Raw genomic sequence first — 15,274 nt, 5'->3', positions numbered from 1 at the left:
TTCCTCTGCATTTCCAGAGAACAGACTCCATATCTTGCTTATGGCACTAGTCACTTTCTTCTTGATAACTGTAGTTACATCTCTCTAATTTAATCTTTTAGACTCCAAACTTATCATAAAAGACAAAAAGGGTTATTTATATGTCTACTCCTCATACTGCCCTGCACAGAATGGAAGCTCAACATGTAACTGTCAAATCAATGGTCTAAAATTCCACTTTATTTTCCTTATTTAAGTATCTCTAACTTCAATACAATTTAACTATAAAGAAGTCACTTTGCTATCACCTGCTATTTCATCAAGAGTGCCTGCTCTCATATCCAGCATGACTGTTCCATTTAGGATGCAACTTCTCAGTTCAAAAAGACTGTGCAAAGAGAGGGTCGCCACGTAAGGCTTACTCCACCGGTCACCACCATCTTCAACATCCTCTTCAAATTTCAGCCATCTGAAATGTATAATGTATAACAATATTTTACAAATAATGATTCCATTTGTTTATTTTAATATGATAAACATAAGCTTTTTCTTTTAAACAGAAACAAAGATCACCACCACCAAAACAAAATTTCGCTACAAACACATTTTTACAAATTAGGCTAATGGTCTATAATGTCGATAGGCACAAGTTACCTTTGTAGTTCCTCTTTCTATTCTAGCTATCACTGTAGTAAGTTTACAGAAACAAACTCTGGAATTTCAGTTTCAGCTTCCAATCTTATTTTAAACTTTAAATATGCAAGACATTGATTTTTCAAACTTGTTTCCTCTAATTAAAGACATTAAAATCTACAGTAACATATTTCCTTTTCTTATATTATAGTATTAAGAATTATTTAAGGAGGGGGCGGGCGGCGGCGCTCCCGGAGGTAGCGCGGACGTCGCGTGCGTCCGGGCGGTGCGTCGGGCTGCAGGAGAAGATGGCGGTCTCCACAGACAAATTATGAAAACAGAATATATAGCCTGAAAGTAGAATGTGGACCTAAATACCCAGAAGCACCTCCATCAGTTAGATTTGTAACCAAAATTAATATGAATGGAGTAAATAATTCCAGTGGAATGGTGGATGCACGGAGCATACCAGTGTTAGCAAAATGGCAGAACTCATACAGCATTAAAGTTGTACTTCAAGAGCTAAGACGTCTAATGATGTCCAAAGAAAATATGAAGCTTCCACAGCCACCAGAAGGACAAACATACAATTAATTTTAGTGGATTTAAAACTTGTCTTAAATCAACAACCTTCTATTCATGTTAATGTCTTGATTAAATATCACAATGCAAAATACCCACACATTAAGTAAGATAATTCCAGCTGGTAAACATGACCTGGACATCTGTAAGAGTATATTTAATATATGTACACCCATTATGTTTTCAGGTAACAGGAGGAAAATTCAGCACAGTTTTTTTTCTTGTTAAGGCACCGTCATTTAAGCATGAACCTGGAGTACTCAGAGTGGAACTCAGGTTTCCAGGTGGAAGAACAGCAAGAAGTGTCAGATGGCTGTGCAAGCAGATGTGTTTCTGAAGAGAAAGCCCAAGAAGGAAAACCCAGAATGGCGTGCTCTCGCTTAGTGAAAGAGCTTCCGTTGAAATGGTCTAAAGTGGCAGGTACAATGAATATTGTCACAAAACGTGTTCATTTTCGAAGCGGTATAGGTGCTGACTACTAGTAGTATCAAAAATACGTTCAGGGTTGTTTTGATACCTGTATTTATAATAAAATTGTTGTGGGGAGGTGGACGGATTTCCGTTACAAGCTGTTCCTGGGTGTTCCATGTACCAGACGCGGTGAAGAGTTGTTTACAGTCTTTGTTGGACAAACCATGCATTTACATTTAAATGAAATCAACAAAAAGGAAATAGATATATGGATATGTGATTTTGAGATTAACGTTAGTCTTAAATTGTAAATAAAATGTGGAATGTGTCCTCAGGAAAAAAAAAAAAAAAGAATTATTTAAGGAAACAAATTTTGAGAATAAAGATAAAATTTCCAAACAGAAGGAAATTCTCTACTCATTGTTTTAAAGTACTGGATGTCTCAATTTCAATCTTATATTCTCATTACAAAAAGAAACCAAGTAAAGGCAGTTAAAAACTGAGAGAGTATCATCACCTGGCAGTTTCTTTCCATTCATACTCTTCTCCATCTCTGTAGCACAGCTCATCCATTTCCGTGAAGAGATCATGGGGAATGTGTTCTTCATCATCATCTTCGGTACCCAGAATGAACTGGACTCTCTGGGATGGTGTGTCTTGACAAAATCAGAATTTAAAAATATACACTCAAAATTTTCCTCAATTAATACAAAGGTAAATTCAAAATTTTGAAAATGAAATGCTTTTCTTATAAATATATTCCATCAGAACAAATTTCTTTTCATTATTATTAAAATACTATAATTCTGGAAGGAAACAAGGACCAACAATCTAGAACAAAAGAATTTCACAGAAAGATCACCTCCACAGATTAAAAAGAAAAATTATATGTTAAAGTCACATTAATCTTTAACAAACCAATGTAAATCAAACAAATAACAGTAAGCAACATCCAAAACCAAGAAAACACTATGCATGAGACAGGACCTTTTCCTCACCAAAAATAGATGGAAATGTTAGATAATATAGAACATTTCAAATATTTAATTAATATGTAGTTAAGTTCAAGAGTAAAAAAAGAAATCCCCAAGTTCAAAAAAAAGGATGAGAAAACTCAAAACTAACTTTTCCTACTATCATGGAGAAGCAAAAGTCTGTCAGCTGAGGTTAGGGAGGTAGACAGGTCACTGCTGTTCATGACATCTGAGTTTTAAAACTACTTGTGTGGTACAGGATCCCCAAACAGAGAAATTAGCGTACATTCTAGTCCAGGACAGTTGAAAGCCCCAGGGGTCCCAGAATAAACACTGAAGCATACAACAAGCATCAATTAAAAACAAAATCAAATTCTTCCAAATATAATAGAGGAGGTCAAACTCAAAATTTACATCTAGGTAAACAAACCTCCAGGAACTTATAGCTGCAAGAGGGATATTAAAACAGGTTAAAAAGTAAATTAGAAGGACTTCCTTGGTGGCGCAGTGGTTAAGAATCCACCTGCCAACGCAAGGGACACAGGTTCAAGCCCTGGTCCTGGAAGATCCCACATGCCACGGAGCAACTGTGCCCGTGCGACACAACTACTGAGCCTGTGCTCTAGAGCCCGCGTGCCACAACTATTGAAGCCCACGCACCTAGAGCCTGTGCTCCACAATAAGAGAAGCCACCGCAATGAGAAGCCTGTGCACCGCAACAGAGTAGCCTCCGCTCGCCACAATTAGAGAAAGCCCACGTGCAGCAACGAAGACCCAACACAGCCAAAAATAAATAAATAAATTTATTGGAAAAAAAAGATTAGAAATAAAATTGTTAAAGGAAAAGACAGAAATAAGGAGGAGGTTACACAGAATGCATCAATGACAAATAAGACAAAAACACGCAAGGTTAAGAGATATAGAAAACAGAATAAAAACGTCGCACAAGAAAAACTCCAGAAAGAGGAAAAACAGGGGAAGAGGCAGTATGAAAAACATATCTGAAACTTGTCCAGTATGTACATGACATGGGTCTTCATAATGAAGGAATACTCTAAGACCAATGCAGGACAAACAAAAACACAATGTAACTGAACTTCCTAATATTTGAACCTTTCAACAATTAGGTCTTGCACATCTTTTGTGAAATTCATCCCCAAGTAATACTTCTGGTGCTACTGTGGTGGTGTTTTTTTTGTTTTTTTTTTTTTGCGGTACACGGGCCTCTCACTGTTGTGGCCTCTCCCGCTGCGGAGCACAGGCTCCAGACGCGCAGGCTCAGCGGCCATGGTTCACGGGCCCAGCCGCTCCGCGGCATGTGGGATCCTCCCGGACCGGGGCACGAACCCACGTCCCCTGCATCGGCAGGCGGACTCCCAACCACTGCGCCACCAGGGAAGCCCTATTGTGTTGTTTTTTATTTCAGTTTCTGATTGCTCATTGCTACTATATAGAAATACAGTTGATTTCTGTACACTGATTTTGTATCCTGTAACCTTGTTAAACTCACTCAGTTCTGTAGTTTTGTAGATTGCTTAGGATTTGCTACACATATGATTCTGTAACTGTGAATAAAAACAATTTTACTTCATTTACTTTCTGGATGCATTTCATTTCTTTCTTGCCTTATTACACTGGCTACGTGTGCCAGTACCATGTTGTACAGAAGCAGTGAGAGAAGACATCCTTGCCTTTTCCCAATTCATAGGGAGAAAACATTCAGTCTTTCACCAGCATTTCTAAATGCTCTATATCACACTGAAGAAGTTTTCTAATATTCCTAGTTTGCAAGGAGATAAAATTCTAGAATAGAATTTAGAAAATTTCTAAATAAATAGAATTTGTTAGATGTAAATAGAATTTATCTAAAGACAGTTTTAACTCCTAGCAAACAAGGGGGGTGGAATTTTGTCAAAGGCTTTTTCTGTCTTATTGATATGATTATATGGGTTTTTCTCCTTTATACTATTAATATGTTTATTTACACTGATAGATGTTTAAATTTTAAACCAACCCTGCATTTCCACTTGTTTATCGTATTAATTTCCTATTGCTGCTATTACAAATTTCCACAAACTTGGTGGCTTAAATAACACAAATTTATTCTCTTACAGTTCTGGAGACCTTAAGTCCAAAATGAATTTTACACAGGGCTAAAAAATCATGAGCTGGTTCTTTCTGGAGGCTCTAGGGGAAAATCCATTTCCTTACCTTTTCTAGCTTCTGGAGGCTGTCTACATTCCTTAGGTCTAGATGCCTCCTTATTCCATCACTATAACTACTGTCTCCTCTCTGACCTTCTGACTCCTTGTGATGAATCTGGCCCATCTGCATTAATCCAGCATAATCCCCACTTCTCAAAATGCTTTAACTTAGTCACATCTACAGATGCACTTTTGCCAAATAAGGTTAACATTCACAGGTTCCAGACAGTAGGAATATGGACACTGTAGGGGCCACTATTCAGACTACCACCATCATGATGTATTATCCCTCTTAAGTATTGCTGGATAAGATATGCTTTTATTTTGTTAAGGATTTCTGAATCTATATTCATGAGAAATAATTAGTGTGTAGTTTTATTCTATTGTAACATCTTCATCAGGTTTTGGTATCAGGGAAATGCTAGATTCACAATATGAATGGGAAAGTGTTCCCTCATCTTCAATTTTCTAGCAGAGTCTGTGTTATTTCTTTCTTATATGTTTGATGCCATTTGGGAGTAAATTTCCATTGTGGGAATGCTTTAGACTACAAATTCAATTTCCTTTTATACATGTAGGATAATCCAAGTTATCCATTTCTGCTTAACAGCATGTATTCCTAAGAAACTTCCCCACTTAATCTGAAGTATCAATTTTGTTGGCATAAAATCATTCATAATATTCCCTCCTTATTCTTTAATATGTAGAATCTGTACTGAAAATTTCTGGTGCTGGTCATTTGTATCTTTTTTTCCCTCACCTGATCAGTTTGGCTATTTAGATTTCTCAATTTTATTGATCTTTTCAAAGAACCAGATTGCAGTCTGACAGATTTTTGCTACTACTGGTCTGATTTTTATTTTATTCATTTCTGCTTTCATTTTTATTGTTTCCTTTCTTTTGTTTATTTAGGCTTAATTTGCTCTATTTTTTCCTTCAATTTCTTAAGTTACAAGCTTAAATCATTGATTAGGTCTTTCTTGTTCTGCGTTTTTTAAATTAACCTCTTTATTTAAATTTATTTGTTTGCACTGGGTCTTAGTTGCAACAGGTAGGCTCCTCGGTTGTGGCATGCGAACTCCCGAATTCCCACCTGCGGCATGCATGTGAAGTCCAGTTCCTGGACCAGGGATCGAACCTGGGCCCCCTTCACTGGGAGCACGGAATATCTACCACTGTGCCACCAGGGAAGTCCCTTCTTTTCTAGTATAAAAACTAAATGCTATACGTTTTTCTCTAAGCACTGCTTTAGCAATATCTAACAAATTCTAATAGGTAGGCAGTCCTCACTTTGCACAGTACCATGCTAAATGAAACCTGTGCGTGTCAGAACTGTGTCCTCACTTTGCAAGATTTTCTCTCAATTTTCTGCCTGTACCATGTTCTCGTTTTCTTGAGTTCAACATATTTTCTAATTTCTGATGTGACTGCATCTTTAACCCATGGGTTACTGAGAAACTTCATGCTTAATTTCCAAATATCTGGGCATTTTTCATAATATCTTTTTAGTTTAATTCTATTTGTGGTCAGAGAATACACTTCCAGTCTTTTTAAATGTATTAAGACTTGCTTTATGGTCTAGAATATGATCTTGGTTAAATCTTCAATATGCAATTGTAAAGAATGTGTATTCTGCTGTGGTTGGGTGAAATGTTCTATGCATGTGACTATCAATCTGACTTACAGTGTGTTATTTAGGTCTTCTATATCCTTACTGATTTTTTGATAACTTGCTCTATCCATTACTGAGAAAGGAGAGTTGCAATCTCCAGCTATACTTGTGGATTTCTCTCTTCCTCTTTTCAATTTTTTTAGTTTTTGTTTCATGGATTTTGAAGCCGTTGTTATATACATCTAGAACTGTTATGTCTTGGTTTCAGCAGTTTAATTTTTATGTAACTTTGTGCAGTTTTTCTTCATGTTTCTTCTCCTTGCGTTTTGCTGAACTCCTTGGACCTGTGAGTTCAGACTTTTTATTAATTTTGGAAATTTTTCTGGCACTCCAATTATACATATGATAGACTACCTGATACTGTCCAACAAATTACTGATGCTGTTTATTGGTCTTCAGCCTTTTTTTGTTTCATTTTTATTAGTTTCTATCACAATATCTTCAAAAGTCACTTATCTTTTTTATTCTGTAATTTCAACTCATCTGTTAATCTTATCTAGCGTAATACTCATTTGAGATATTGCATTTTTCATCTGTATAAGTTCCATGTGGGACTTTCATATATTTTCAGCCTCTCTCTTCTTGAACATATAAAGCATATTTATTATATTGCTTTAACATGCTTGTTTTCGAACTCCATTAACTTTGTGATTTCTGGATCTGTTTTTTTTTTTTAACATCTTTATTAGAGTATAATTGCTTTAAAATGGTGTGTTAGTTTCCACTTTATAACAAAGTGAGTCAGTTATACATATACATATGTCCCCATATCTCTTCCCTCTTGTGTCTCCCTCCCTCCCACCGTCCCTATCCCACCCATCTAGGTGGTCACAAAGCACTGAGCTGATCTCCCTCTGCTATGCAGCTGCTTCCCACTAGCTATCTATTTTATGTTAGGTAGTGTATATATGTCCATGCCACTCTCTCACTTTGTCCCAGCTTACCCTTCCCCTCCCCATATCCTCAAGTCCACTCTCTAGTAGGTCTGTGTCTTTATTCCCGTCTTGCCTGAAGGTTTTTAATAATCATTTTTTTAAAGATTCCATATATATGTGTTAGCATATGGTATTTTTTTCCTCTTTCTGACTTACTTCACTCTGTATGACAGCCTCTAGATTAATCCACGTCTAAACAAATGACAATTTCGTTCCTTTTTATGGCTGAGTAATATTCCATTGTATATATGTACCACAACTTCTTTATCCATTCGTCTGTCGATGGGCATTTAGGTTGCTTCCATGATCTGGCTATTGTAAATAGTGCTGCAATGAACATTGGGGTGCATGTGTCTTTTTGAATTATGGTTTTCTCTGGGTATATGCCCAGTAGTGAGATTGCTGCATCATATGGTAATTCTATTTTTAGTTTTTTAAGGAACCTCCATAGTGGCTGTATCAATTTACACTCCCACCGACAGTGCAAGAGGATTCCCTTTTCTCCACACCCTCTCCAGCATTTGTTGTTTGTAGATTTTCTGATGATGCCCATTCTAACTGGTGTGAGGTGATACCTCATTGTAGTTTTGATTTGCATTTCTCTAATAATTAGTGATGTAGAGCAGCTTTCCATGTGCTTCTTGGCCATCTGTATGTCTTCCTTGGAGAAATATCTATTTAGGTCTTCTGCCCACTTTTTGATTGCGTTGTTTCTTTAATAGAGCTGCATGAGCTGTTTATATATTTTGGAGATTAATCCTTTGTCCATTGATTCGTTTGCAAATATTTTCTCCCATTCTGAGGGTTCTTTCTTCATCTTGTTTATGGTTTCCTTTGCTGTGCAAAAGCTGTGAAGTTTCATGAGGTCCCATTTGTTTATTTTTGTTTTTATTTCCATTACTGTAGGAGGTGGATCAAAAAAGATCTTGCTGTGATTTATGTCAAAGAGTGTTCTTCCTATGTTTTGCTCTAAGAGTTTTATAGTGTCCGGTCTTACATTTAGGTCTCGAATCCATTTTGAGTTTATTTTTATTGTTAGGGAGGGTTCTAATTTCATTCTTTTATATGTAGCTGTCCAGTTTTCCCAGCATCACTTATTGAAGAGACTGTCTTTTCTCCATTGTATATCTCTGCCTCCTTTGTCATAGATTACTTGACCATAGGTGCGTGGGTTTATCTCTGGGCTCTGCATCTTGTTCTATTGATCTACGTTTCATTTTTGTGCCAGTACCATATTGTCTTGATGACTGTATCTTTGTAGTATAGTCTGAAGTCAGGGAGTCTGATTCCTCCAGCTCCGTTTTTTTCCTTCAAGGTTGCTTTGGCTATTAAGGGACTTTTGCGTCTCCATACAAATTTTAAGATTTTTAGTTCTACTTCTATAAAAAATGGCATTGGTAATTTGATACGGATTGCATTGAATCTGTAGATTGCTTTGGGTAGTATAGTCATTTTCACAATATTGATTATTCCAATCCAAGAACATGGTAATGTCTCTCCAACTGTTTGTATCGTCTTTAATTTCTTTCATCAGTGTCTTATACTTTTCTGCATACAGGTCTTTTGTCTCCCTAGCTGGTTTAATGCCTGGTGTTTTATTCTTTTTGTTGCAATGGTAAATTGAAAGAGAAATTATGGAAACACTTCCGATTTTTCATCATTAGTGTATAGGAATACAAGAGATTTCTGTGCATTAATTTTGGACCCTGCAACTTTACCAAATTCATTGATTATAGCAGTTTTCTGGAGGCATTTTTAGGATTCTCTATGTATAGTATCATGTCATCTGAAAACAGTGACAGTTTTACTTCTTCCTTTCCAATTTGTATTCCTTTTATTTCTTTTTTTTTCTGATTGCCGTGGGTAGGACTTCCAAATCTATGTTGAATAATAGTGGTGAGAGTGGACATCCTTGTCTCGTTCCTGATCTTAGAGGAAATGCTTTCAGTTTTTCACCATTGAGCAGGATGTTGGCTGTGGCTTTGTCGTATATGGCCTTTGTATGTTGAGGCAGGTTCCCTCTATGCCCACCTTCTGGAGTTTTTATCATAAATTTGTGCTGAATTTTGTCAAAAGCTTTTTCCACATCTGTTGAAATGATCATATGGTTTTTATTCTTCAATTTGTTAATATGGTGTATCACATTGACTGATTTGCGTATATTGAAGAATCCTTGCATCACTGGGATAAATCCCACTTGATCATATTGTATGATCCATTTAATGTGTTGTTGGATTCTGTTTGCTAGTATTTTGTTGAGGATTTTGCATCTATACTCATCAGTAATATTGGTCTGTAATTTTCTTTTTTAGTGGTACCTTTGTCTGGTTTTGGTATCAGGGTGATGGTGGTCTCATAGAATGAGTTTGGGAGTGTTCCTTCCTCTGCAATTTTGTGGAAGAGTTTGACAAGGACGGGTGTTAGCTCTTCTCTCAATGTTTGATAGAATTCACCTGTGAAGCCATCTGGTCCAGGACTTTTGTTTCTTGGAAGATTTTTAATCACAGTTTCAATTTCATTACTTGTGATTGGTCTGTTCATATTTTCTGTTTCTTCCTGGCTCAGTCTTGGAAGGTTATACCTTTCTGAGAATTTGTCAATTTCTTCCAGGTTGTCCATTTTTTTGGCACAGAGTTGCTAGTAGTAGTCTCTTAGGATGCTTTGTATTTCTGCGGTGTCTGTTGTAACTTCTCCTTTACATTTCTAATTTTATTGATGAGTCCTCTCCCTCTTTTTTATTGAGTCTGGCTAAAGGTTTATCAATTTTGTTTATCTTCTCAAAGAACCAGGCTTTAGTTTTATTGATCTTTGCTATTGTTTTCTTTGTTTCTAGTTCATTTATTTCTGCTCTGCTCTTTGTGATTTCTTTCCTTCTACTAACTTTGGGTTTTGTTTCTCCTTCTTTCTCTAGTTCCTTTAGGTGTAAGGTTAGATCGTTTACTTGAGATTTTTCTTGTTTCTTGAGGTAACATTGTATTCCTATAAACTTCTCTCTTAGAACTGCTTTCGCAGCATCCCATAGGTTTTGGATCGTCGTGTTTCCATTGTCATTTGTCTCTAGGTATTTTTTGATTTCCTCTTTATTTCTTCAGTGCTCTCTTGGTTGTTTAGAAACGTATTGTTTAGCCTCCATGTGTTTGTGTTTTTTACGTTTTTTTCCCCGTAATTTGCTTCTAATCTCATAGCGTTGTGGTCAGAAAAGATGCTTCATATGATTTCAATTTTCTTAAACTTACTGAGGACTGATTTGTGAACCAAGATGTGATCTATCCTGGAGAATGTTCTGTGTGCACTTGAGAAGAAAGTGTAATCTGCTGTTTGGGGATGGAATGTCCTACAAATATCAATTAAATCTATCTGGTCTATTGTGTCATTTAAAGCTTCTGCTTCCTTATTTATTTTCATTTTGGATGATCTGTCCATTGGTGTTAAGTGAGGTGTTAAAGTCCCCCACTATTATTGTGTTACTGTCAATTTCCTCTTTTATAGCTGTTAGCAGTTGCCTTATGTATTGAGGTGCTCCTATGTTGGGTGCATATATATTTATAATCATTATATCTTCTTCTTGGATTGATCCCTTGATCATTATGTAGTGTCCTTCCTTGTCTCTTGTAACATTCTTTATTTTAAAGCCTATTTTATCTGATATGAGTATTGCTACTCCAGCTTTCTTCTGATTTCCATTTGCATGGAATATCTTTTTTCATCCCCTCACTTTCATTCTGAATGTGTCCCTAGCTCTGAAGTGGGTCGCTTGTACACAGCATATATGTGGGTCTTTTTTTTTGTATCCATTCAGCAAGCCTGTGTCTTTTGGTTGGAGCATTTAATCTATTACGTTTAAGGTAATTATCGATATGTATGTTCCTGTGAACATTTTCTTAATTGTTTTGGGTTTGTTTTTGTAGGTCCTTTTCCTCTCTTGTGTTTCCACTTAGAGAAGTTCCTTTAGCATTTGTTGTAGAGCTGGTTTGGTGGTGCTGAATTCTCTTAACGGTTTGCTTCTCTGTAAAGCTTTTGATTTCTCTATCGAAACTGAATGAGATCCTTGCCGGGTAGAGTAATCTTGGTTGTAGGTTCTTCTGTTTCATCACTTTAAGTATATAATGCCACTCCCTTCTGGCTTGTAGAGTTTCTGCTGAGAAATAATCTGTTAACCTTATGGGAGTTCCCTTGTATGTTATTTTTCGTTTTTCCCTTGCTGCTTTCAATAACTTTTCTTTGTCTTTAATTTTTGCCAATATGATTATGTGTCTCAGCATGTTTCTCCTTGGGTTTATCCTGTATGGGACTCGCTGCGCTTCCTGGACTTGGGTGGCTATTTCCTTTCCCATGTTAGGGAAGTTTTCAACTATAATCTCTTCAAATATTTTCTCTGGTCCTTTCTCTCTCTCTTCTCCTTCTGGGACCCCTATAATGCAAATGTTGTTTTATTTAATGTTGCCCCAGAGGTCTCTTAGGCTGTCTTCACTTCTTTTCATTCTTTTTTCTTTACTCTCTTCCACAGCAGTGAATTCCAGCATTTTGTCTTCCAGGTCACTTATCCATTCTTCTACCTCAGTTATTCTGCTATTGATTCCTTCTAGTGTAGTTTTCACTTCAGTTATTTTATTGTTCATCTCTGTTTGTTCTTTAATTCTTCTAGGTCTTCGTTTAACATTTCTTGCATCTTTTCAATTTTTGCCTCCTTTCTTTTCTGAGGTCCTGGATCATCTTCACTATCATTATTCTGAATTCTTTTTCTGGAAGGCTGCCTGTCTCCACTTCATTTAGTTGTTTTTCTGGGGTTTTATCTTGTTCCTTCATCTGGTACATAGCCCTCTGCCTTTTTGTCTTGTCTATCTTTCTGTGAATGTGGTTTTTGTTCTACAGGCTGCAGGATTGTAGTTCTTGCTTCTGCTGTCTGCCCTCTGGTGGATGAGGCTAAACGATTGATGGGAGGGACTGGTGGTGGGTAGAGCTGACTGTTGCTCTGGTGGGCGGAGCTCAGTAAAACTTTAATCCACTTGACTTGATGGGTGGGGCTGGGTTCACCACCTGTTCATTGTTTGGCCTGAGGCAACCCAACACTGGAGCCTACTTGGGCTCTTTGGTGGGGCTAATGACAGACTCTGGGAGGGCTCATGCCAAGGAGTACTTCCCAGAACTTCTACTGTCAGTGTCCTTGTCCCCACGGTGAGCCACAGCCCCCCTTCCCTGCCTCTGCAGGAGATCCTCCATCGCCAGCAAGTAGGTCTGGTTCACTCTCCCCTGGGGTCACTGCTCCTTCCCCTGGGTCCCGATGCACACAGTACTTTGTGTGTGCCCTCCAAGGGTGCAGTCTCTGTTTCCCCCAGTCCTGTCAAAGTCCTGCAGTCAATTCCCACTAGGCTTCAAATTCTGATTCTCTAGGAATTCCTCCTCCTGTTGCCAGACCCATAGGTTGGGAAGTCTGACATGAGGCTCAGAACCTTCACTCCAGTGGGTGGACTTCTGTGGTATAAGTGTTCTCCACTCTGTGAGTCACCCACCCACCAGTTATGGGACTTGATTTTACTGTGATTGCACCCGTCCTACCGTCTCATTGTGGCTTCTCCTTTGTCTTTGGATGTGGGATATCTTTTTTGGTGAGTTCCAGTGTCTTCCTATCAATGATTGTCCAGCAGCCAGTTGTGATTCTGGTGTTCTCCCAAGAGGGAGTGAGAGTACGTCCTTCTACTCTGCCACCTTGATCCCCCCCCTACTTTTAGATTTTAAGGAACCTCCATAATGTTTTCCATAGTAGCTGTATCAATTTACATTCCCACCAACAGCGCAAGAAGGTTCCCTTTTCTCCACACCCTCTCCAGCACTCTGTAGATTTCTTGATGATGGCCATTCTGACCAGTGTGAGATATCCCACTGTAGTTTTGATTTGCATTTTCTAATAATTAATGATGTTGAGCATTCTTTCATATGTTTGTTGGCAATCTGTATATCTTCTTTGGAGAAATGTCTATTTAGGTCTTCTGCCCATTTTTGGATTGGGTTATTTGCTTTTTTGATATTGAGTTGCATAAGCTGCTTGTAAATTTTGAAGATTAATCCTTTGCAAGCTGCTTCATTCGCAAATATTTTCTCCCATTCAGAGGATTGTCTTTTAGTCTTGTTTATGGTTTCCTTTGCTGTGCAAAGGCTTTCATATTCCATTAGGTCCCATTTGTTTTTCTTTTTATTTCCATTTCTCTAGGAGGTGGGTCAAAAAGGATCTTGCTGTGATTTACGTCATGGAGTGTTCTGCCTATGTTTTCCTCTAAGAGTTTTATAGTGTCTGGCATTACATTTAGGTCTTTACACCATTTTGAATTTACCTTTGTGTATGGTGTTAGGGAGTGTTCTAATTTCATTCTTTTACATGTAGCTGTCCAGTTTTCCCAGCACCACTTATTGAAGAGGCTGTCTTTCTCCATTGCCTATTCTGGCCTCCTTTATCAAAGATAAGGTGAGCATATGTGCGTTGGTTTATCTCTGGACTTTCTATCCTGTACCATGGATCTATATTTCTATTTTTGTGCCAGTACCATACTGTCTTGATTACTGTAGCTTTGTAGTACAGTCTGAAGTCAGGGAGCCTGATTCCTCCAACTCCGTTTTTCATTCTCAATATTGTGTTTCCATACAAATTGTGAAATTTTTTGTGCTAGTTCTGTGAAAAATACCAGTGGCAGTTTGATAGGGATTGCATTGAATCTGTAGATTGCTTTGGGTAGTATACTCATTTTGACAATGTTGATTCTTCCAATCCAAGAGCATGGTATATCTCTCTATCTATTTGTATCATATTTAATTTCTTTCATCGGTGTCTTAAATTTTCTGCATACAGGTCTTTTGTCTCTTTAGGTAGGTTTATTCCTAGATATTTTATTCTTTTTGTTGCAATGGTAAATGGGAGTGTTTTCTTAATTTCAATTTCAGATTTTTCATCATTAGTGTATAGGAATGCAAGAGATTTGTGTGCATTAATTTTGCATCCTTCTAATTTACAAAATTCATTGATTAGATCTACTAGTTTTCTGGTAGCATCTTTAGGATTCTCTAGGTATAATATGTCATCTGCAAACAGTGACAACTTTACTTCTTCTTTTATGATTTGGATTCCTTTTATTTCTTTTTCTTCTCTGATTGCTGTGGCTAAAACTTCCAAAACTATGTTGAATAATAGTGGTGAGAGTGGGCAACCTTGTCTTGTTCCTGTTCTTAGTGGACATGGCGTCAGTTTTTCACCATTGAGGACGATGTTGACTATGGGTTTGTCATATATGGCCTTTATTATGTTGAGGAAAGTTCCCTCTATGCCTACTTTCTGCAGGGTTTTTATCATAAATGGGTGCTGAATTTTGTCGAAAGCTTTCTCTGCATCTAGAGATGATCATACGGTTTTTCTCCTTCAATTTCTTAATATGGTGCATCACGTTGACTGATTTGTGTATATTGAAGAATTCTTGCATTCCTGAGATAAACCTCACTTGATCATGCTGTATGATCCTTTGAATGTGCTGTTGGATTATGTTTGCTAGTATTTTGTTGAGGAGTTTTGCATCTATGTTCATCAGTGATATTGGCATGTAGTTTTCTTTGGGACATCGTTGTTTGGTTTTGGTATCAGGGTGATGGTGGCCTCGTATGAGTTTGGGAATGTTCCTCCCTCTGCTATATTTTGGAAGAGTTTGAGAAGGATAGGTTTTAGTTCTTCTCTAAATGTTTGATAGATTTCGCCTGTGAAGCCATCTGGTCCTGGGCTTTTGTTTGTTGGAAGATTTTTAATCACAGTTTCCATTTCAGTGCTTGTGATTGGTCTGTTCATATTTTCTATTTCTTCCTGGTTCAGTCTCGGAAGGTTGTGCATTTCTAAGAATTTGTCCAGGG

The 15,274-nt window shown here is 37.4% G+C and overlaps 1 protein-coding gene across 4 annotated transcripts in view; it reads right to left on the bottom strand.

Moving 5' to 3' along the window:
* Positions 1-15,274, bottom strand: part of SLC4A7 (solute carrier family 4 member 7) — a 121,893-nt gene that overhangs the window by 53,646 nt on the left and 52,973 nt on the right. For all 4 annotated transcript variants that reach the window (XM_082848832.1, XM_082848833.1, XM_082848834.1 and 1 more), the window contains exons 4-5: positions 2,123-2,261; positions 288-448 (exon numbers count right to left, since the gene is read on the bottom strand). In XM_082848832.1, coding sequence (XP_082704958.1) covers positions 288-448; positions 2,123-2,261 — 300 coding nt within the window. The remainder of the gene's footprint in view (positions 1-287; positions 449-2,122; positions 2,262-15,274) is intronic.

Source organism: Leucopleurus acutus (genome assembly GCF_964270905.1).
Source record: "Leucopleurus acutus genome assembly, chromosome: 10".
In the NCBI taxonomy this organism is placed as follows: Eukaryota; Metazoa; Chordata; class Mammalia; order Artiodactyla; family Delphinidae; genus Leucopleurus; species Leucopleurus acutus.
Note: the sequence above shows the minus strand (reverse complement) of the source record. Positions and strands in the feature narration are given on the sequence as shown.